This window comes from Dromiciops gliroides, chromosome 3 (assembly GCF_019393635.1).
Source record: "Dromiciops gliroides isolate mDroGli1 chromosome 3, mDroGli1.pri, whole genome shotgun sequence".
Taxonomy (NCBI): domain Eukaryota; kingdom Metazoa; phylum Chordata; class Mammalia; order Microbiotheria; family Microbiotheriidae; genus Dromiciops; species Dromiciops gliroides.
Window position 1 is genome coordinate 162558793 of NC_057863.1, and position 25112 is coordinate 162583904.

Sequence of the window (25112 nt, forward strand, 5' to 3'; positions counted from 1 at the left end):
CTTGTCTCAGCCTTTCTACAAGATTGTTTTTTTGGTTTTTTAGTGAGGCAATTGGGGTTAAGTGACTTGCCCAGGGTCACACAGCTAGTAAGTGTTAAGTGTCTGAGGCCGAATTTGAACTCAGGTACTCCTGACTCCAGGGCTGGCGCTCTATCCGCTGCACCACCTAGCTTCCCCGCTTTCTACAAGATTGTATGCTCTTAGTACAATCTTACTTATCTTTGTATACCTTGTAGTATTTACTCCACCAACGCCCAGGTAATACTGCCTCTCAATTATTTATTACATAGAATTGCATTGAATTGAATTGCTAATTTTTGCCCTTTCAGCCATAAAGGGTTGGTTGCTTGGAGAACAAAGTGAGATTAGGAATGTAAACTAGTGCTATGAAGAATTATAAAGTCCTAAATCAAACCAAGTATTATTTGAACTAGATATTTGGGTGGGACTCATGCATGTAGTTAGAGCACCAAATAAATTAAATATTAAACAATTTGAATAAGTACTAAATGTTGTGGCACTCACTAGAAGTATAAATATGATTTTAGAGTACTCATATCTAAGTCCTGTCCTTAAATATAAAGTTTGAAATTACACAAGGTCTAATTATACATTTGACCTGTGACTTGGATGTTTCATGTGCTTCATTGATTACAAGAAAGACATAAAAATATTTATTTTTCTCTTACTGTTTTTAAATGGGTGGGACAGTATGAAAGGCACAACTACTGCACTAATCATACATGATGGCCATGAGGAGAGAGCTAAAGAATAAATTAAGCCAGTCATATTGTTAATTGAATGTTATTTCATCTGGGGTACTATGTGGTGATAACCAAGTCCAAAGGGAACATAAATTTACACCACCTTCATAATAATTAAGACAATTCAGGAGTAATCAAGATAATGTTTCCTCCAAGATCCTAATGTTACTTATGTTGTTCTTTGCTGAATATTATATTCTTTGGAAAGATCTGTCATTCAATATTATGGATAGTGATTCCAGACACAAATAAATATGAAAGTTATTTTCTACATGGAAATTATTTAAACATTAAAGAAAAATGGGGTTTAAGATGTTAAATGATCAGAGTATTCAGTTCATTGCACAAATGCGTATTGAATATGTTTGCCATCTTTTTTTAATTACTTTCACATGTATTTAATTTTAATTTTTTTTAGAGTAAATGAATCATCACATTATGATCTAGCCTTTACAGATGTACATTTTAAACCTGGCCAAATCCGAAGGCATTTTATTGAAGTTCCAGAGGGGGCAACTTGGGCTGGTAAGTGAAAAGAAAATATTATTTCTTATTAAAACTTCACATGTATTTTTTTCCTGTTTCACCAATTAAATAGACTATAAAAAGGAAATGGTGCTGTTGTGTTTTGATTTGAAGATTACATACATGTTTTTGTTTTAATTAAGCAAACAATAGAAAAATAGTACACATTCATTCAAAAAGCACTGTAAACTTATTATTTTGGAATGTTATAAACACATAAAACATATATTATTCTTAGGAAAAAAATTTTTTTTCCTCCATGTTAAGATATAGTCTTTTTGTAGGGCAATGAGGGTTAAGTGACTTGCCCAGGGTCACACAGCTAGTAAATGTCAAGTGCCTGAGGCCAAATTTGAACTCAGGTCCTCCTGAATCCAGGGCCGGTGCTTTATCCACTGCGCCACCTAGCTGCCCCAAGATATAGTCTTAAGGTAGCTTGTCATATCTTACAATTCATTGCATTAATTATGAAAAGATTGGTAAACATTTGTGATTTGAACTTTGTTTCAAATAGGGTCTGTGTCTCTCTTGTGTCTGCATTCTCACAAACCCTCTAATATTCTTGGAGCATACTCTCTTCCATATGAGCAGAAACCATTTGACAGAATCTTTTTCTTCAAGGCTTAACTCATGTGGCACCACCTACCTCCTCTATGAATTCAATCTCCCATTTGCTAGCACTCTCTCTCCTCAGATTACCTTGTAGTATATTCATCCCTGTAGGTGTGGTAACCTATCTCCAGCCCTCACCACCTTTAAGACGCAAGTTCTTTGAAGAAAGGAATTTTGTGCCATCTTTATGCTCTAACACAGTACTTTGCATATAATTGGCATTTCATTATGATTATATGGATTGAAGTGATGGTCATTTGTTGTGAATATTGTAAAGCAAATTTTTACATCAGGTATGGGTTAAATGAGATGACCTCTGAAGTCCCTTCTTTCTCTGGCACTTCATGCTTCCTTAAATTACAACAAGCAGGGACGGCTAGGTGGCGCAGTGGATAAAGCACTGGCCTTGGATTCAGGAGTACCCGAGTTCAAATCCAGCCTCAGACACTTGACACTTACTAGCTGTGTGACCCTGGGCAAATCACTTAACCCCCATTGCCCTGCAAAAAAAAAAAAATTACAACAAGCAATACGTAATTCAAGGGGAAAATTAAAGATTATGTAGAAGTTATGTTTCCTTATATAGCTGGGTTTTCTGCATTAATATAGCAAAACAATAGTATGGATAATCCAAATGTGAGTCATTTTAGATTAGTTTCCAAATTTATTGCTATTCCTCTTCTGATTTGCCATCATTTTTATGATTTGTCTAGGCTAATAGTTAAACTAGTTTGTTTCCTCCAGACACCCATGAAAATACAGAGGAGAGGTTCCCCAAGGAGCATTGTTAGATAATGATAGAAGAGATTAGTATTAAAATATCCTACAGGTAGTTTCTTCTGCACCTACTCAAAGGCTGCTGTACACTATGCTGGTAGAAGTTGCACTACTGGATCACTACAGATTTTATGTCATTTAATTCCAGATGGGCTCTCACTGCTGCAAAGAAATCCTTTCAATCTTTGCTAATTGATTTCTTCCTTATTTCCTTCAGCCCAAACCTCTTCTTCTTTACTCAGTTCTCTCACACAGCCTACTTTCCCTCTTCCTCAGTAGAGAACATCACCTCATGTTTTGCTGAGAACATAGTCCATTTACCATGAGCTCCCTCTTCTCTCTTTTTTTTAATCTTAAAAAGTTCTTGACATCATCCCTCTTTATCTTTCCTTTTTCTCCAGGCTGTATTGAAGATGTGGCTGTTTTTACCAAGGCCAAAATGTCTACTTCTACCGTTGATCCCACCCCCTCTTTCATGTTGCATTTACCTTCACCTTGTCTTCCACTCACCTTAGTCTCTATATACTGGCTCCTTCTCAGTTTTATATGCTTTCAAAATTCTTCACTTGTTCTGCTATTCCTATCCAACTGTTAACCTATATCTTCTCTCTTTCATAGCCAAACTCCTTAAAGAAGCTCTTTACATTCATTACTACCTTCTTCCTCTCAACTCTCAATGCTTTTAATTCTGGCTTCATAGTCTAATAAGTGCCATGTATGTAGATACAAGATATGAGTCAATGATTGTTTTCGAGAGGTAATCTTCAAAGGAACTGGAAGAGGCAGGCAAAACATGGCATTTGAGCTGAATCTTGAAAAATGCCAGGAGGGGAGAGCATTTCTGGCATGAGACACAGCCAATGAAAAAGCATGGAGTCAGATGAAATATTGGGTGTCAGGAATAACTAGAATGCCAGTGGTGCTGGATTATAGTGTTTATAGATGAATAAAATATAAGAAATCTGTAAAGGGATGAAGGGGCCAGGGCTTTAATAGCCAAAAACACAGGATTTTATGTTGGATCCTAGAGATAACAAGGAGCCTCTGGATTTTATGGGGGAGAATATAATTTTGACAGCTAAATGGGGAGGAACTTAATGCAGAGACACGAGCCAGAAGGGTATTCCAGTAATCTAGGCACGTGGTGATGAAGGCATGTACCAGGATGTGGGAAAAGAGTAGGGGACATATACAAGCAGTGTTATGAAAGAAACAATAAAACTTGGCAACAGATTGGATATATGTGGGGTGAATGCAAGTAGGGAAGCAACAATGCTGCTCAAGTTGAGAGCCTGGGTGACTAAAGTGATAGTAGTATCCTTGACAGTAATAGGGAACTTGGAAAAAGGGGAAGATTTGGTGGGGAAAGATAATGAGTTCTATTTTAGACACACTGAGTTCAAAATGTCCAATAGGCAGATGGTGATGTGAGACTGGAGGTCATGAGAGACATTATAGCCAGATAGATATGAGAAAGATTTGCATAGATGGTAAGCTGTGTCCCTCAAATTCCATAACATTTTCAGGTGTCATGAACACGTTACTAAATTTGGCTTTGATCCAGATACATCCAGGCTGGAAATCTAGGCTAGACTGGAGCTGAAGCTTCTGATTTAAGGCGACCACAATTTAGATTTTAAACATCACAGTTGAAAAGATCCTCAAGGGAATTAGTATAAAGAAAAATAGAAGAGGGATTAGAAGAAAGCTGTGGGGGATATCCATATGGGATTGATCTAAATCAAAGCTTCTTAAATGGTGGGTCATGACCCCATATGGGGGGGGGGGTCATCACTGTGAATGATAACAAGATTATAGGTATGAGGTAGCATGGAAGTGGAAGGAATTTAACTGTCTTTGAGTAATATTGATTGTCAGAAATGGGGTAGACTGAATTTTATGTTTTAAAAATGTTAGGTAGCTTCATAGCATATATGTATGAAGGAAAAAAGTGTGTACATTTACAGCTGTATTATAGTTTTATGGTCATTGTTCCAAACTTGTTACTATCAAAACTTACTGTTAATTACCCACATATGAACCTCCTTTACTTTGGCCTTTAGCTTTTTCTACAAACCATGGCTAACTTTTATTTTCTAGAAAAGATGAGAGTTTTTTTCTATATATGTGATTTCATACCTTGATAATCCAATAGCCAAAAATGATTATTCTTATTGCCATCATTATAGATCTATTTCAAGATTATATTAATGTATAATCTTTTCTCTTACTTCAGAAGTTACAGTATGTTCATGTTCATCTGATGTGTCAGCCAAATTTGTTCTTCATGCGGTACAGCTTGTGAAGCAAAGAGCATATCGAAGTCATGAATTCTACAAGTTTTCTTCCCTTCCAGAAAAAGGAACTGTGACGGAAGCATTTCCTGTTTTAGTAAGTTGATAAAATATTTTGAACTACTGTAAAACTTTTCTGTTGTGTCGACTTACAGATTATTTAGTTGAGTAGTAAGTAGTAAGGAAAAAAGGAACTGAACTCAAGTTTTAAGTGACTTGCTTATATTCTCACATAGGTAGTAAGTATCCTTTTTGTTTTATTTTATTAATGCCTTTTGGTTTTATATTACAAATATTTCCTGATAATCCCTCCTTGAAACCTTAGTAGAATCCTCTGTTGTCATAAAGAGCAGTCAAGCAAAACTATGCAGCACAGTGACTTTGTCTGATACCATTTGGCACTAGGGTTAGGACCAGATAAAGACTGGGATTTCCTTGGTATATAGAGAAGTTCCCGATGAGGAAACTACCTTTACCACTGCAATCATTACCTTTTCTGCAACATGTTCTTAGGGTTTCCCAGCTTATATATGTCCAAAGGACTTGAACTTGGGTCTTCCAGGCTTTAAGGCCAGCTCTAAATCTCCTATATCCTACTGCCTCTTAGTTTTCTGTTATAAAATGTACTGTGAATATTTTGTTAAATATGAATCATTTCTGTCTTTGACCTTTAATTTTTATCTCTTTGACCTCTATCTTTGAACTCATTATTGGGCTCACTGTATATGAATAGTTTAGTAACTTCTTATGTAATAACAATTGTTGTCCAGAATGTTTACACCACTTCAAGGCTTCACTAGCACTATAGCATTAATGTGCCTATCTTCCCATAGGCCTTTCAGTATTCCATTTTTAAAAACAAGTTTGACATTTTTTCTGAATTTTATTTTTTTGGTTTTTGTTTTTGTTTTTGTTTTTTTTTAGTGAGGCAATTGGGGTTAAGTGACTTGCCCAGGATCACACAGCTAGTAAGTGTTAAGTGTCTGAGGCCGGATTTGAACCCAGGTACTCCTGACTCCAGGGCCGGTGCTCTATCCACTGCTCCACCTAGCTGCCCCGAGAATTTCTGTTCTACTTTTTTTTTTTTTTTAAAGTGAGTCAATTGGGGTTAAGTGACTTGCCAAGGGTCACACAGCTAGTAAGTGTTAAGTGTCTGAGGCCAGATTTGAACTCATGTACTCCTGACTCCAGGGCTGGTGCTCTATCCCCTGCGCCACCCTGAATTTTATGACACATTATTTTAAAATTTGTACTTCTTTTATTGTTACTGATTTTGAGCATTTTATATGATTTTTCTTTCTGATAACTTCACATTTTGTCACTTATTTGTTCGAGATAACTTTTGGTTTCATTTGTGCTCAAATCATGATTTACGATATCGGACTTTTTAAAATCTGTGGTAATTTGATGAAAATTTCTTCTCCCCCCCCCCATTTGACAGCTTCTTTTATTCCATTTGCATTGTTTTTATTTATGCAAAAACTATAATTTGCAAATTGTCTAGTTTGTCTTTGACAAGTTTTTTATTCCATGTTTTATAAATTTTCTACCTAATCCTTGATCTTGAAGGAGCTTCTCTTCATTCCTTTCCCTACCCCCACCCCTTTTTTTTTTGTGAGGTCACCTTTTGTTATTTTGCTTGGACATTTGAAGCTTATTGCAATACATAGTATAAGACCATACTTTCCACTCATTTGCTTTTCAGTTTTCTTAGAAGTTTTTGTCAAAGAGGAAGTCTTTCTCCCCTGGTTTGTGTTCTTGGGTTGTTGAACTCTGTATTTACTTCTAAGAGATAACTTGTCTGGTCTTTTTTACTAGTGTTCTTTTCTTTATAATTAGTACCTAATAATTTTGAAGACTAAAGTTTTTTCTAATACAAATGTGTGTGTGTAGACACACACATACACACAGTCAGGAAGCAAGAATTGTTTTAATTCACATTTTTCTAATTATTAGCAATTTATAGCATTTTTTCATGTGACTGTTGGTAGCTTTGACTTCTTCCTTTGAAAGTGCCTGCTTATATCCTTTAACCATTTATTAATTGAAGAATGGCTCCTATTATTACTAATTTGGATCATTTCCCTATATATTTAGGAACTGAGGCCTTTATTGGAGCAACTTGCTACAAAGGTTTTTTGAGTCCCCATTCCCCCCCCAGTTTCTAATTTTGGCTACATTGCTTTTGTTTGTGAAAAAAACTTTTAATTTATGTAATCACAATTATTCATTTTACCTCCCATGAACCTCTCTTTTTTGGTCACAAATCCCTTATCCATATATATGACAGGTAATGTTTTTCTATGCTCTCCATTATCAATCTTTCTGTAAAGTATCTGAGATTTATAGTTTGTATGTAGCTTTTATTTGAATTGTAGACATGGTATTTTAGTATTTAAAATAGAATCTAGTAATGTGGGAAACTTGTAGTTTGTGGTTTTGAATTATCTTGATACACTGAAGTATATTCACGTATCTAGTCATATTCCATCAACACTGCACACATTCTGAGTTTTTCTGATTTCTTTTCATATGAATCCAATCATCTTTCAGTATTTTCTGGTTTACGTCAGAAAATGAAATTTAGTATTATTTACTGACATCTCCCTAGATTACTGGCTTTGGTAAAACTGCCATATAATTGTTTTGGGTGCTTATTTATTTACTCATAGAAGGAGTATTAAATTGTTCATGACCCGTTTTAATTTAAAATTAAAATATTTGCATCTCACATTAGCAATTTCATGAAATTATTTTAAATAGCAAAACAAGGGAGTAGCAATGATAAACTTGCCTTATACCAAACTCTTATCTAGGGAGGAGCATTGTAGAAAAGTAGCTTTGTAAAATGTAGTAATTATTGAGGAAAGTTAATGAAAAAGAGTCTTATATCTCATTTAAGGGGATAAAAGTAAAAATGTAATTATGGTTACATTTTTATATTTGGGAGGAATTTTCTATCCTTGATTTGTGATTATAACATTTTCTCAGCTACCTATAATTTAGTCACTTCCAGTCTTTTGTATTTTCTTCTTTGAAAAATTTTCATACATCTGCTGATAGATATATAGTACCTTCACCCTGAACATTATGAAGTCCACTACTATCAAAACCTTTGAAAATTTCCCCTATTGAAAAATAATGACATGGAATCTTCCCCGGTTCAGCCACAGAAATTACACTGCGTGTTATAAAATATAAATTTTTCAGATTAACTCATTTTGGGACTTTAAGTTTTTGTGTCTTCTCTATAGGCTTTTATAGTTTTTTTCAAATTTGTTATAGTTTTTTTTCCTCTTTATTCTCTACATCATGTGTTATATATACTTCATGGTGGAAACATTTCTAGTAGATTTTCTTCCTCTTATCTACTCTGATTTTTATTTAATATAACACAGGGCCAAGAATATGATGAAATGATCATTCATTATTTGAGAACACCTATCCTAAATTTGAGTTATTTTAGTGCCTAGTTTAGATATATGCCTATCTTGAAGCATTGAATATTGATATTCTGAAACTTAGGGTGACATGAGTATTAGGAAAGGCAATTAAATATTCATGGTTATATTTTTTCCATTCACAGGGTGGAAAGGCAATTGAATTTTGTATTGCTCGATGGTGGGCAAGTCTTAGTGATGTCAATATTGATTATACAATTTCCTTCCATGGAATAGTTTGTACTACTTCTCAATTAAACATTGTAAGTATAATCACATTGCATTTTAAAAATTATTAATTCTTTGTCTTATTGTAAAATCATATCTTCTCAGGGCAGCTAGGTGGTGAAGTGCATAAACCGCTCGTCCTGGATTCAGGAGTACTTGAGTTCAAATCCGGCCTCAGACACTTAACACTTACTAGCTGTGAGACCCTGGGCGAGTCACTTAACTCTCTTAATTGCCCTATAATTATAATGTCACTTAATTGCCCTATAAAAAAAAAGAAAGAAAAAAAATACATATCTTCTCATGGCAATTATACATAAATTGACCACCTGCAGGTGATCCTCCTTTCTATATTTAATCAGTTTGATCTTAGATAACATGTATATTGGTCAGTAGAAGCCTGCTTAGTCTCTTCTATCCTGGTAGAATCTGCAATGGTAGAGTAGCAGAGCAGAAACATGCTAGGCAGCCTCTAACCCCAGGTACTGATTAAATTATATACTAGAGATTTAGGTTAATTCAGTTTAAATGGAAAAGTAGCTATGGTTCTGCAATTTCAAATGTTTTAAGTTACCTTAAAAAATTACCCTGATGTATTTCTTAAAAATTTTAGCTTAATTTGAAACATGCTTGGGTATGTAAATGTTTTAATTATAGGGTCATTCACTCACCTTGAAGCTAGTGGCATTGACATTTTATTTTTCTTTTTTCTTTCTTTTTTTTTTTTTTAGTGAGGCAATTGGGGTTAAGTGTCTGAGGCCAGATTTGAACTCAGGTACTCCTGACTCCAGGGCCGGTGCTTTATCCACTGTGCCACCTAGCTGCCCCCGCTATTGACATTTTAAAGCTAACATAGAAACTGTTTTTTTTTTTTAATTTTGTTTTTCTGTAGCATGCCTCAGAAGGAATAAACCGTTTTGATGTTCAGTCTTCCTTGAAATATGAAGATCTTGCCCCCTGCATAACTTTGAAGAGTTGGGTCCAAACTCTACGGTATTAATTATATTTCTGTGAGCTATAAATATTAATAGTTTTTTGTGGGGAGGCACTACTGTTATCCAAAACTTTGATAGTTTAGTGTATGAGTACCCTCATGCTCCCAATGCTAGAACTACCCACAGCCCAAATCAAGACAGCCATGGTAATTTTTTTTCTATTTGTACCCCATTTGAAATACTTTGTGTTTGATGAGTATAGGGTATCCCTGGCATTTAAGAAGTTATCCTTTTTATTGTATGCTAAAAATACCAATAGCTTGATAAAAAATTAACAATTTCTCCATTTTTGCCTTTTAGTGATGTGGGCCTGGGATATTTTCAGAGACAACTGAAAAGCTTCGAATTATTCCTGAGTTGTAGAAATATAGCAGTAATTTAATATTCCCCTGCCCAAGTAGTTCTGTCTGTAAAATGGCTGTATTGATGGATGCTAACTACTTATCTCACACTTTAACTATGAGGATAAAGTAGAAATCAAGTGAAAGCTCTTTGTAAAAACAGCATTAGTAAAACAAGGAAGTATTATTTATTTTTATTGTTCAGATGAATCTGATCTTAACTCATATCAGCATTGGCGGTATTGGCAAAGTACATTGTAAGTAATCTAGTGCTGGGAAGAAATCCCTTGGTGATATACAAACTATCTAGAAGTATGACTTAGAATTGACAACAAAGCATGATAAAGTCGAAGTTCTATAAGATATTCAGCCATCCAAGTTGCTACATGTCAGCATTTTAAGGCTGAATACCAAAAATTGAACTGCATTGCAGGGAAGTAGATCGTCCTCATAATTAATTTTACCTATACAATTCAAATAATGTACTGAGAACTGTTTTTCTTTACTCTTTCTACACTATTAATATCTTGACTATTATTCTCAGAATTACTTTATATATTGAGTACTTTCTTATTTTTAAATTTTTTTGTAGTGTGGCTTCATTTAAATTAGTTCCTTACCCTTCTGCTATTCATTTTATCCAATTTGATTACACTTGAGTCATTAGAATTACCTGGAGCTAAAATCTTAATTTCTTTACTGTCTTTGTTTTTCTAAACATGATATTCTCAAACCTAGATAATTAATTTGAAAGTAGTTTTGAAACTTTGGGAATGAATTTTTGCATATAGTTATCTAAATCCCAAACCCACAACATATTTTTAAATTTCTCCTTTTCATCTTACTTGATGCCTACTTTAGATTTCAGAATGCATTATAGTTGATATTTTCTCTAACACTTTTATAAAAAGGAATACCACGTCTCTATTTCCAAATTAATCTTCTTACATACTCTACGTGAATATTAAAGGTACAGCGCCAATCCTTTTAGGCTAACTCTTCATGCTGTACAAGTCTTTGGTTGTTATTTACTGTTGAAACAAATTATTTTTGAACACTTAAAAATCTTTGTTATTCAGAGATTAATTTGCCTGTTAAATATGTTTAAAAGGAAATTATTAATTTTCTTCTATTAGAATTACGATGTCACATTCCAGTTTTAGAAATATAAAGTAGTATTTAATTAAATGAGTATTATTTTATTTAAATAAAATTATAATTCCCTAATTGCAGACCAGTAAGTGCAAAAACAAAACCTTTAGGATCCAGAGATGTTTTACCAAATAATCGTCAACTTTATGAGATGGTCTTAACATATAACTTTCATCAAGTAAGTATTTGTATAAAGGATAATATTATTTATAGTCAAAATATGTATTATTTTAAGTTTGCATTGTTTCTTTGAATCATCATAACTGAAAAGTTATGGATAGAATGTAAGACCTAGAGCAAATAAGCAAGTGTTTATCCTAAAACATTCTGGAAACAGTGCATATATTAGTACCACCATAATTCCTGTTGGTCAACTAGCATTTGTTAAGTGCCTGCTATGTGTCAAACTCTGTGCTAAGAACTGAAGATACAGGTAAAGGTTAAAAAAAAACAAAAAGGATAAAGCACCAGCCCTGGAGCCAGGAGGACCTGAGTTCAAATCCGACTTCAGACACTTGACACTCACTAGCTGTGTGACCCTGGGCAAGTCACTTAACCCTCATTGCCTGGTCCCCCCCCCCCAAAAAGAGCTGCTATAAATATTTGTTTTTTGTTTTGGGGGCAGGGCAATGAGGGTTAAGTGACTTGCCCAGGGTCACACAGCTAGTGAGTGTCAAGTGTCTGAAGCCGGATTTGAACTCAGGTTCTCCTGAATCCAGGGCCGGTGTTTTATCCACTGTGCTACCTAGCTGCCCCCTATAAATATTTAGAAAGAAAGGAAGGAAAAAAACTAAAAACAGTCCCTGCTCTCAGTGGGAGAGACAAAATGCAAACAACTATGTACAAATATGATAGATATGATAATTGGGAGTAATTTTAGAGATAGGGCACTAAGTTTAAAGAAGATTAGGAAAAGCTTCTTGGAAAAGATTAGATTTTTAACTGAAGCATGAAGGAATCCAGAAGGAAAGGATAAAGAGGCAGAGTTCCAGCCATTGAAAACTCTGTCTAGAGGTTTGTAATGTCTTGTGTGACAAAAAACAAGGAAGTCAGTGTCACTGGATCACAGAGTACCAGGGTATATGAAGTATGTTTGAAGTATTGTGTATGAAGACTGGTTTAAGAAGGGACCGGTTTATGAAGTGCTTTAAAAGCCAAATAGAAGATTTTGTATTTGATCCTGGATGTAATAGGGAGCCACTGGATTTTGTTGAATAAATGATTAGAATGGGAATGAAGAGGAAACAGGAAGACCAATTTGACATCTAAGTGGAGGATGGACTGGAGTGAAGAGTCACAAGGCAGAGAACAATCAAAAGGCTATTGCAGTAGTTCAGGGGTGAGGTGAAATAAAGGTCTGCACCAGGGTGGTATCAGTGAGTGATGTTATAAAGGAAGAAATGACAGGACTTGACCACTGACTGGATATGAGGGCTGAGAGTGAAGATTTGAAGATGACCCTTCTGTTGCAAGCTTAGGTGACTACAAGAATGATGGTATCCTTGACAGCAAAAAGAAAGTTAGGAAGAGGGGGAGACTTGGAGGAAAAGATAATGAGTATGGCCCTTTACTTTTATATATGTTGAATTTAAGATGTCTACAAGATTTCTAATTCTAGATGTCTAAAGGGAAGTTAGAGATGCAGGATTATAGGACTGCTGAGATACTAAGGTTGGACAAGTAGATTAGAGAGTCATCAGCATAGAGATGGTAATTGAATTCATGGGAGTTGAGATCATCACGTGAAATAGTATATAGGGAAAAAAGAATAGGACCCAGGACAGAGCACCAAACCTATCAAAGTTACCATTTAAGGGTACTGGAATATTTTTGAAAATTTTACTGTAAAACTGTCATTAAGTCTACCAGGTATTAAATAGTGAGGGTAAAGAATAACATCTTTAATGTGTCCTGGTATACCCTTTCATAGCTATTTAATTTTTGATAGGTAAGCCCTCATTAATTTTCTGTAAACCAGCATAAGGTGTATGCCAAGTAACATGCCTCAGATTTTAACATTCTATAGAAAATCACACTCAGCATTTTCTTCATTTTTCCTTTTATCTATCTTTTAGAAAGACATTGATATAGTCATATCAAGTACAGTATACAATTACATGTTTATGAATGTCTTTATTATAGTGATAGTGAACCTGAGTATCTTTCAATATGGAACTTTTGTCTATCAGTTCTGGAAAGTTTTTCAAATATCTAATTGTGTGTTCTCTCTCTGTATCTTTAATGAAGTTAAATAAAGCCATACATCTTTGCTCTTATTATATTTGAAATAAATCTTATTTTTTCATAGTATTTATTTTTACTTTCTTGGAATTTTTATAATGGGGAAATCTCTGATCTTTTGTAAAGTATAAGGCTAATGAGCATTTTTATTTTTATTTTTTTGGTGAAATTCCCTCTTCCTGTATTTTGTTTTATCCTGCAATGCTTTTTTAAATTTTTTGTTTATTCTAAGCTTAATTTTAGAAGTATTATCTTAGGCATAAATGGTTAATTTTTTTTTTGAAGAAATGATATTTGTATTTTTTTTTATTTATTTTGTAGCCTAAGAGTGGGGAAGTAACTCCAAGCTGTCCTCTGCTTTGTGAATTGTTATATGAATCAGAATTTGACAGCCAACTCTGGATTATTTTTGATCAGAACAAGAGACAAATGGGATCAGGTGATGCCTATCCTCACCAGGTATCTTTAGAATAACTTCTTTACTTGTGATTGTGAAGTAAATATAGTCACTTTATTTAATCTATATTTCCAACCTGTCATATTTACTAAAAAAGAAAAAAAATGTGCTTCTGCTACATGTAAATTTCTTATGGTTATCATTAGATTGATAGATCAGAGGAATCCCATAGATATGGGGTTCTTAACTTGGAGTCCACAGGCCCGATTTCAGTAGGTATATGAATTTTTTTTTCAATTTGATAACTTAATTGCATGCATCAAATTTGGTTTTCTTTGTAATGTCATGTATTTTTATTAACTTACATATACTAAAAAGGGTCCATAAATCTCATCAGATTTCCCAAAGAGTTCAACATATGCACGCGCACGCGCACACATACATAGTTTAAGAACTTCTACTATAGATAAATATAAATCAATTTCAGTATGATATTTTTCAGATTATCTTGTGACACCCTTATGGACCAGATGGACATATGCTAGTTAGATGGATTCAGAACTGTTTGTGTAATCAGAACCAAAGAATAGTCATGAAGGAATGTTACTATGGGAATGCCCCAGCAATCTGTCCTTAACCTCTTTTGTAGTCACCATTTTTTGTCAGTGACTTGGATGAAGACATAAATAATAATCTTGTCAAATTTGCAGATGGTATAACACTTAGCTAACATTGGAGATAAGTCAGGATCCCCAAAGCTCTTGATGACCTAGTAGAGTGGGTGAATGTGCATTTATTTATTCTTGTCCGATTCTTATTAATTGGGTCAAATCAAGTTCTCATTTTCAGAAAGCTAACTTTACGATTAGAGGATGGCAGAGAAATGACTAACAGATGACTTGTGTGAAAAACATCTGGAAGTTTAAGTGGACTATGTTTTGTTTTAGTGAGGCAGTTGGGGGTTAAGTGACTTGCCCAGGGTCACACAGCTAGTAAGTGTTAAGTGTCTGAGGCCGGATTTGAACTCAGGTACTCCTGACTCCAGGGCCGGTGCTCTATCCACTGTGCCACCTAGCTGTCCCTTAAGTGGACTATTAATTGTACTTGGTGTGAATTCAAAATTGGAGCATAGGCCTAATGAACAGAATAATGGTAGTGATAACTGTCCTACTTAGACTCCATTTAGAGAATTGTATTCAATTCCGGGTAGCACTTTTTAGGGAAAATGTTGTTAAGATGGATTATTTCTAAAATGAGACCAGGTTTGTGAGAAAATTAGAGACCATATTTAAATTTCCACTAAAAGAACTATAGATATTTAGCCTAGAAGAGAGAAGACTTAGAGGTTCAAATAGTTGACTGTGTTCTACTCAGCCCCTAAGGGCAGAACTAGGAAAATGGGTGAAGATCACAGATAAGCCATTTGAGGCTTATAAAAATCTCCTTAGCAGTTTGAGTTTTCCTGTGAAATGCTTTGTTTCATGTTCCCTCCGAAAGTAGCCTGTTCTCCTTTTGTTGGTTTTCCTATGGCTGGCTTTAAGAAAAGCTAGATGACTACTTATCACGAATGTTGTAGGGGAGGGATTCGTGAACTTTTATACTAAACTGGATGACATCTGAAGTTGCTTCCCTGGGATTCTGTGTTTATAAAGCTGAAGAATTATATTATTCCTACAAAGCTTCTAAAATAATTCCCATTTTAGCTAAGACTAGAATTCATTTTCTTAGTATGACATATTTGCTTGATTAATCTTTTTTTTCTTATAAATTTTTTTTTCTTAGTACTCTGTCAAACTGGAGAAGGGTGACTATACAGTTCGACTACAGATACGTCATGAACAAATCAGTGATTTGGATCGTCTTAAAGATCTTCCATTTGTTATTTCTCATAGATTGTCTAATACTTTAAGCTTAGATATTCATGAGAACCATAGCCTTGCTCTCCTTGGAAAGAAGAAGTCAAATAGTTTAACACTACCACCAAAGCATAGCCAGCCATTCTTTGTTACATCATTATCTGATGACAAGTAAGTAATACTGAATTAACAAAATAAACCGAATAATTATCAAATTATTTACTTCTTGTGTTTCATAAACTGTATCTGTAATGTGTAAGGGTTTCCTCCTCTTTTCTGCCATATGCACTTTTCAGAATTTCAAGAGATGTAGGAATTATTTCAGTTTAATTTTGGTTCTGATTTTTTCCCTTTTAAAACCTTTTCCCCTCTTTTCAGGATACCCAAAGGGGCAGGGCCAGGATGTTATCTTGCAGGATCCTTAACATTGTCAAAGACTGATCTTGGAAAGAAAGCTGTGAGTATCTAATTACCTAATGAATATGCTATTGTAAAAAAAAAAATCATGTTTCTCCAAAATTGTGAATTAACCCAGGCTCACAGATAAGTCAAACAAAACAAACAAAATTAGATGTGAAAGTTTTTACCACCCTCTTCATGTATTATTAGTACTGCTGCTATTTTTTTTTTTTCATTTACATTTTAGAATTATTTGTTTGGGGTTTTTTAGGCTATTAGCCTCTACTAATTTTTGAATGAGTAAACTATGCTTAAACCTCCTGTTATAACTGTACATTTTTTTAAAGAAGAAAATCAAACTAAAGTGGTTTTAAAAATCAAATGGAGTGTTTAAAACCAAAATAATTTTATTCCTAGATGTTCTGTTAGACTAACTTAAAATCGTGGCCATTGGACCAAATTGTTACATATTATTATATTGCTTCTAAACATTTATTTTTAAATACTGTAATGAACAACAGGGTTTCCCCACAGTTCTATAAAACTTTTTTGGAATGGAGATTTGAATTTGAATAGAGAAGTGTATTTTAAAATATATAGGTACGCTATTTCTGGATTATATTTTGTTTATGCATGTTTGGTAAAAATGAAATTTATTCGGTTTGCATTTTTAGCTAATACAGTTTAAAAAGCCTTTTATTTAACAGACAATTGCTGTTGCAGGCTTCCTTTTTATAGATTTTTCTTTTTATTTTTTAGCTTTTCTCATCCACTGTAGTGTTATAAGACATCTCTTCTGGAAATGACATTTCTCTATAGTCACTTCTCTTGAACATTACCCGTCAAAAACCATAATTTCATTCAATTTTAGCTTAACCTTACCTGCAAAAGTTAATCCAGCCTTTCATCATTTTGTAATTTGATAATATCTGCAAAAATTAAATCAGTCTTTCGATTTCCTCATGTTGGAGTTTATGAAAGTTGTTATTGAAATGGATAGATTTCATAGGAGTATTAACCATTTTTCAACGTTCCCATTTTTCCATTGACCTTGAACAGTATTTTTAGGGTTTGTTTGCATGTTAAAAGAAAAAAAAATCTTTGCCCTGGAGTCACTTGCCTCAATTTATGTCTCATATGATCTGTAGAGATAAAAGGATCAGAATCTACTGGTACAGTGCTTTTTAGAAACACTGGTTTCATGTACAGACTTTATAGACATGGCTCTCAATCTGAAATGTAGGGTTTTTGTTTATAGATCACTTACTTGTTTTTAACTACTTTGTGAGGCCTAAATAATAAAAAACTATCTCAATTTTAAAAGTTGGGGGGTTTTTGCCCCCATTAATAAAATTCAACAAATGGAAAATAGTAACTAGTTCTTGATTAGCTTCTGAGGCAATTGGGGAATCAAAGAAACTTGGAAAACTTGTGAGATTTGCCAGTAGCTATTGTCAGATTTAATAAAATCTTATTTCCTTAGAAACAGAATAGGAAAAAGTCCTCATTCAATTTAATTTTATTTTCCACCTCATTCTCATAATCATTCCTCAGCAGATTTCTAGCTTTTATGGAGTTCCTTGTTTGAAAAGTTTACTTTTCATAATTTTTCTTATTGTGACCACCATAAGTGATACATTACTTTGCATGGTCCTTTTTGAGAAACAGCATATGAATAGAAATTGTGCTATTGTTATTTAAACTGGCATTAGAAAAACAATTTGAATAGCATCTTGTCAACAAATAGTTAAATGTGATTGTCTAAGATTTATTTTGATAATCATGAACTTTGGTCTGCTTGATCTTTGAGAGAAGTGTTTACAACGTTTACCACATAAAAGACAATTATGCTTAAGCACATTAGTATTAAAAAATTGAAAAGGCAGTAGTGCTTTAAAAGCAAGTCAGTCTTCATTATAGACTTGACACTTCAAGTAGTATAATCCATGCTAGTGGAAAGTAAATGAGACCATATTCAGACAGAGGTGGTATCTCCATCCTGTGTAGTGTGTGCATGTTTTCTTACAGAATGTTGTTCTAACTCCCAGGGGCAGTCTGCAGCAAAACGACAAGGAAAATTTAAAAAGGTACTGAATGTCAGTTCTTGAAAAAGATGTGTTAAAGCCTTTTTTGCATATGACTTAACATTTTTCTGTCCGTATATCTTTTAAAACCTTCCCCTCAATTTCCTTTCCTTTTAAGTTCTACAGTTCATTGCTACTAGCCACACTTCCTATAAACACTGACATGCTGCTTTCCTAAATCTCTTTAAGCAGCATGAATTGCTATAAGACCCTAGTTCTTTATATCTTGTCTTTATGTTACTCTTCTAATCATAGACTCTTAAATATTCATGATGTTGAGTTAGTAGTATTTTAGGATAAAGTGCTCTGCTACTCTCTGTCCTTGTATAAAGCATTTCCATTGTATTTTATATTCTTAACTACATTATTCAGTATTTTGACATTTTATATATAGAAAACTATAGGGAGAAAATAATCTTTTTAAATTTGTGATCTTGGTATGTATAGGTGAGGGTACATGTTTGCTTTGGTTTTTTACTATCAGTCATCTGAAGGAGAAAGTCTCTTGAAGGATTTAGTTTTATAAAATATTTTCAGCTTTGAAATGAAATTTGCTACTTGTTCTTAAGACATTTAACTCAGGGATGTCAGAAGAATAGAAGTAAACCCAGCAAAAAGTTCAGGATGGGCCAAAAGTCACAAAGGGGTCATAATATTTAATAACTTCTATTTTTTGTTTTTAACTTACAATACCACAGAATTGTATATGTATGAGAAAAAGTTATTAAACCATTGTGACTTTTGGCCCACCCTGTAGTAGCAGACATAGTTTATTTTAGTTTATTATTGGTTGGAGATCATCCTGTAGGATTTAAAACAAGATCTGTGATTAGAATAGATAGTCCCTCAAAGGTCCATTGAAAAGGGGACTTCTAAAATAGTGTTATGATTCCCTGCTTATTAGAGCCACAGTGAAACCAATAAGGAAAATGAACTTTGATGTCTTATTTTAATGAGACTGCTTAAAAGGTAGTCAAGAAAAGAAGTGAAAATATTGGGTGTTTGGTGTAGAGTTGAAAAGAACTCCTGGGAAAATTTTGGTAACATTGATTAGCCTTTCTTTTTAGCCCCATAATTGTAGATTTTCATTTGTTTCACTGATTACCTTATCACATAAAGAAGATAACAGATAATTAAGATTCCTCAGGTTCAATCAATAATTAACAAAAAGGAGAATTAGAATTTACATGGATTTGTTATTTCACAAAATGTAATTCTTTTTAGAACCTTTGGAACATAAAAGTTGGAAGTCACCATTTTGTAAGAGCAAGTAAAAATTTATTAAAAACTTATTCTCATATAGCACTTAGTTGATTAAAAAAATGTCTAGGATTTAGAGAAGAAATAGCTAAGGACCAAACTCTGTAGGCAATTAACAAGTGAAAATAACCTGTAGGAGACAGGTATTATTCTAGCTCTCCCCAGCTAGATGTTGAACATCATTTTGGAAGTTGATGGCTCTTGTTTAGATTTGGTTGCTTGAAGGTAAAAGGTATTAAAAGATTAGTGCTACTTACTATAGTAGCATAAAAGATGCATAGTAGTTCACTTACTAGAATTCATCCTAGTGCACTCTATATGGAATGTAAGACCCTAGAGAGAATAGAAGTTGTTCCTTTTTTACTGGCTTCTCTCTGCCATCTTGGCTCTGCCTCCCTCCTTTTTAAAAAATTTGTGTCCCCAGTATCTAGCATAGTGCTTAGAACATAGCAGGCATTTCCTAATCAATGTTGTTGATTATTTACCATATATAACCAAGTTCATTGGCTATGAAAAAATGCTTTTTACATCCAACATTTATTAGATTAGAAAAGGTACTGGCAGTAGTCAGAATTTCGAGGGATATTGGGGAACCAAGATAACAAAGCAGTGTTTCTATAAGACATCCTCTTAGATATTGAAGGATCTGTACAATGAAGCTGTTTCTTTGTACTGGAACTCATGGAAGTGGTTCTATATCATTGACATAGTTTGGTGGCATGGTGAGTAGATCACTGGACTCGGAGTCAGGAAGACCTGAGTTTGAATCCTGCTTCAGATACCAGCTGTGTGACTGGGCAAGTCATTTAATCTCTCTCAACCTCAGTTTCCTCATCTGTAAAATGGGGATAATAATAGCAGCTTCCTCACAGGATTGTTGTGAGGATCAAATGAGATAATATGTAAAGCACTTTGAAAACCTTAAAGAGCTATTTATATAAGTATGAGCTGTTAGTACCTTTATTATGTTACCCAAAAGACTACTTCTATTAGCTCGTGTGAATTTTGTTATATTTTAAGGATTTGCAGTTGTGAATAATCATATATCAATGTTTAAAGGTCAATGAATGAGCACTTGAACCTAAGAACATGTAATTTGAGATTAACATGAATCTTAAAACCTACTAAACCCATCTCTATTTTTAGCAGTTTATTTCAGTTTTCCTATCTCCTGTTACCTTTTTGTGTTTTTTTTCTCCTTTGTTTTCTCCCGTTACTCTTCCTTCCTCTTTATTTTTGCCCCTCCCTCTTTTGCTTTCCTTCCTGCCTTTAATGTATTTAACTTTCCTTGAGGTTATAATATTCCTGCCTTTAATGTATTTAACTTTCCTTAAGGTTATAATATTACAAGGCTCAATATAATTATTATCATAAAAGAAAAAAATACTAATATATACTCTCATTTTTTTAGGCTCAAGTCTACCAGAAACAATTTCATATTAATATCTTATTATTTCTAGCTTGGAGAGATGTCCAAACTGTGGCCTCGTTCCTTAATGTTTTCTGATAACACTCTAGCTCAAGACAGTTTTAGGTAACATTTATAGAAATCTTGAAAAAGAAAATTACAATATGTTTTTTAAAATACAGTTTGGGTTAACATTTTAGAAAAGTTTAGTAACCAAGTCAAAATTTCATTCCTTCTTGAACCACTTTCCTCATACAATTAATAGGGGCTCCTCTCAGATCTGAATTGAGAATCTCCTCTGAGAGGCCAAAGGGTGCCTTCCTTTCAGTGAAGTAGAGCACTTTTCTTTGAGTGAGTCCAAGTGCTGATAGCTTCAGGATGGGGAAAATCAGTGGATTTATCTAGACAACAGTTAAGTTTGGTTATCACCCTTAATTAATTTCCCTAAGAGAGGTCGTCTTCCATTACATTGGCAAATAACTTTGGTGATGAGCATGTTTCCTTGTTTTATGCTATGTTTGATGCTGATATGGAGTGGCTCATGAGAACAGTTATCTCCATGGTTACATCTTTCCTAGAATTTTTTTATCATTTTCCTCTATGAATGGGAAACCTTGCTTAAGAGAAAGAAGCCTTTAAGTCTTCATTTTGTTTTGTGAAGTAAAATGCTTCTTTGAAGGCAATAAACATTAACCACAGCAGGATCTTACACTCCTTAAACCTTTCATTCAAGTGTGTGACTATGAAGATAAAGGTCTTCTTTAGAAAAACAGGCCTGCCTGGTTGTTTCTTTCTTGTTTTTTTAATCGAGTATCCTTGATGGGAGCATATGGGCTAGTAGTTGCTTGTCATCTCAGTCATCTTTTTCTTTTCTTTTTTTTTGGTAAAAAATTATGTCTGTGAACTTATTTATTCTTTTGAAATCTTCCCCTCTTAAAGCTATCTTGAAAATAAATCTAAAAATTTTTTTTAATATTCTGTTACCACCAGCATGGATTTCTTCTATATGTATTTGGTTCAGGTCCAGCCACTCTGCCTGACTTCATCATCTTAAATACCTTTGTCATTTCCACACATACCTAGATCAGGTGGTAATAATGTAATAGCATGTTTATGGCCCCTTAAAGTTTTAAAGCACTTTACCCAACAACCATGAAAGGTGGTACTATTCCCATTCCCAATTTACAGTAGAGAAAACAGGCAGAAGAGGTTTGTGTCTTGCCCAATGTTGTACAACTGGACAAGTGTTTGAGTCAGGATTTAATTTCAGGTCTCCTTCATGCCGAGTCCAGTGCTCTATCCATTGTAGTATCCAAAGTCTAAATGTAGGGACTCCATTCTTTAGTAGATGACCACAGAAATACTGAAAGATTTTTCATTTCCAGTGTATTTGTCATTCTTCCAACTTAATCTACAAATGCTTTTGGATGATCTAACTGAATTGGCATCAGTGCCAAATTAGAAGCTTGTTTTCCTGTCAACAGCTTTTATAATTTTGTAAAGTTAAAGTGATCATAATCTTGGATTCTCTTTTTCTATTCTATTTAGTAAATGAATGTTTATACTGATCCCACATTGCTCTTAAACAATTGCTGTTACAAATGGGTTTGGACTCCTTTAGCCTTCTCTTTGTGGCAATTAATTTGTATTACTTGAGCCTTTTTAAAAACATGGTTATATTCAGTGCCTTCAGTTATGTTCACTTCCCATTTTTCACAGTGGACAGGTCGTTTAAACAGACTGGACTGGAAGTATTATAATTAAAAGGAGTGTTTTCTTTTCGTCTTAATCTTTTCTTCTGATTTGATATTTTGACCTTTGTACGAGCCATTTGCTCTGACTACACCTCTATTCTTGTAGAAAGTGTTTATGACAAGGCTTCTGATTTATCATTAAGCTTTTGGTCTCTTAAATTTCTCGGTTTTGAACCATATTTTCTAACATTTTTCACCCTGCTTCCTTATGTCCACTTTTACAGTGGAGAAACTGACAACATAACATGTGTGACAAGATAAGATGCCTATTGTCTTAGTTTGGAGGATCTTGTCAGTATCTTCATATATTTTCCTCTATATCTTTATCCTTTGCAGAAGATTTTGGTGCATAAAGCTGTATTTTTTTCATGGGATACTATTTGCCATATTTTGTTGTGAGCATTGTTAGGCAGGATGATAATGTGTCCCATGAAATGATATTTCTTGTTGCCTTTGAGTACACTGAATACAATGAGTACACTGAATCCAACTTCCATCAAGCCTTTTGTTCATTTCTGAAAAGAACCTGTGAACTTTCCATTTAGCTAAGGCAATTTTGTCTTCTGGTTTCATCTCTATAGATGTGGTTCATTTCCTTGTAGGCAGCCTAATAAATTAAACAATTTTTATAGCATGCTTTGTTTCCTTTTTAGGCAGTTACTGCAGAAGCAGAAGAGTTCCACATAGGGCCATTTCATGATTTTTGTTTATTCATTGGTCACTATGGTCAAAAATAATTCACCTTTTGATCAACCTTTTGATGAGCCGTTCTAACATAACTGGGATGAGTCCTGAGGCAGCAGACACAATCTGTTACTTGGGCTATATTTGTTACTCTCTACTGAAAGTGTTTGTAAAACCAAGTTTACTACTATGCCAAAATGAGACACCAGGGTAGGTAGGACTTTTGTAGTGAAGCGACATGATTTTTACAAATAGCAAACAAGGTTCTATGTTTGTTGTTTTGTTCTTAAAAGATACTTTTGAGTTTACAGTTTTAGGTAAACCTATTTTAACTGATACCTCTTCCGAGGTCAGTCAAAAAATAATTTGACCTAATAGAAAATGTCAAGTACTTAGCTATTTTTGACTGCTTTGTTAACTTGTAGAATGATTTCTCAAAATTTAATGAGAAATAGTTGCTTCTGCTTACTTGTTTTGAATTAACACTATAAGAGTCTTATTAGATATACACAGTCAATAATTGAAGGAATGAATAATGAACTTGATAAAGTGAATGAATGTAAAATGAGTAAAGGCCCAAGTTTCTCTTCTGATTAGGAATTCGAGCTAGTATATCCATTTCAAGGTTAATATGTTGTATTTTAAGTAATCATCTTTTCATTTTATTCATATGGTACTATAAGATCAAATCATCCTTTTGTTGTCACTGGTTTGTTTTAATTTAATTTTTCTATGTGAAGTATAGATTATTAGCGGTTAAATAAAATGACTTCTTCCTCAGCCCCCAGGATCTTTTATAAGATTGCATTGGCATTAATTTCTGTATTTGTGAGAAAAGAAGTTTAAGATTGCTGTGATACATAATTTAGTTCATTTTTTTGTTTGTTTATTCCTTAGTTTAAAAGTTAAGCTATTAGTGGTACACATTTAGGATATGTACAATTCTGTTTTCTCTGCTTTCTCCCATAATACAAAAGTCATTCTTGTGTCTACCTTAATTTATAATTTCAAAGAATTGCCACTCCCTTAACATAGAGTCCTGGGCCTCATCCATGTCTGAGCTAGACATTTCTAAAAAGAAAACATGATTACTTCAACTTAAATTATTGCATCTTTTAGTTAAAGCAATTATACTGCTATATATTCCCTTATATGGGAAAGGTGGTACTAATTTAAGATGTGTATAGATAGTTCCCAATCATAAAAGTATATAGCCCACTATAAGAATGTTGGTGTTTTCCTTTCTAGACAAGTGTAATTAACATTAATAAAAAGATATTGATTATAAAGCATCTAATGAAACCAAGGAAGAAAATAAAAAGCATCGTATGAAATAATGTTCATTGCATACAGATCATTTATAGTAGTCAGATGTTAATTCTCTTTACTTGCCTGTTTTTTCTTTATATGACTGAGAGCAGTCACTTTATACATTTATACATACATACATACATATGTGTGTTTTTAGTAAAATTTTAGTGTATATATCTTTTGTGATCACTACCTAGCTTTCCCATAGTCAGATACGTTTTAGTAAATACATTAACTATAAAGTTTTTTGAGAATAAAATGGTATTTTTCATAAAGTTGGACCAGTTCACAAGGCTTCCAATTAAAGGAGAAGGTAGTAAGTAAAATATTAAAAATTCAGAATTTTTAGCTAACTAGAGTGAAACGTAGAAAGCTTTTTCTGGATGCAGTGGAGTTCTCACTCCAAACCACTATATTCTATTTACCATATTATGCTAATGTTAAAGATGTGAAGCATGCCAAGGAACTACTGATAAAAATGTCTTGTTGAAAGTATAAGGTCTCTAAGTTTAATTTACAGAATATTTTATGGTCCAGTTGTACATATTCTTGCATTGTAATAGCTCCTTTTCTATATAACATTTTAGTTT

General features: G+C 33.7%; 1 protein-coding gene across 3 annotated transcripts in view; it reads left to right on the forward strand.

Moving 5' to 3' along the window:
* The window catches only part of TPP2 (tripeptidyl peptidase 2), an 84471-nt gene that overhangs the window by 46648 nt on the left and 12711 nt on the right, over positions 1-25112 (forward strand). For 2 of the 3 annotated variants that reach the window (XM_043994780.1, XM_043994782.1), the window contains exons 16-24: positions 1183-1289; positions 4915-5069; positions 8559-8675; positions 9533-9633; positions 11210-11306; positions 13691-13828; positions 15549-15793; positions 16001-16079; positions 18070-18108. In XM_043994780.1, coding sequence (XP_043850715.1) covers positions 1183-1289; positions 4915-5069; positions 8559-8675; positions 9533-9633; positions 11210-11306; positions 13691-13828; positions 15549-15793; positions 16001-16079; positions 18070-18108 — 1078 coding nt within the window. The remainder of the gene's footprint in view (positions 1-1182; positions 1290-4914; positions 5070-8558; positions 8676-9532; positions 9634-11209; positions 11307-13690; positions 13829-15548; positions 15794-16000; positions 16080-18069; positions 18109-25112) is intronic. The other variant, XM_043994781.1, reaches the window with a different exon arrangement.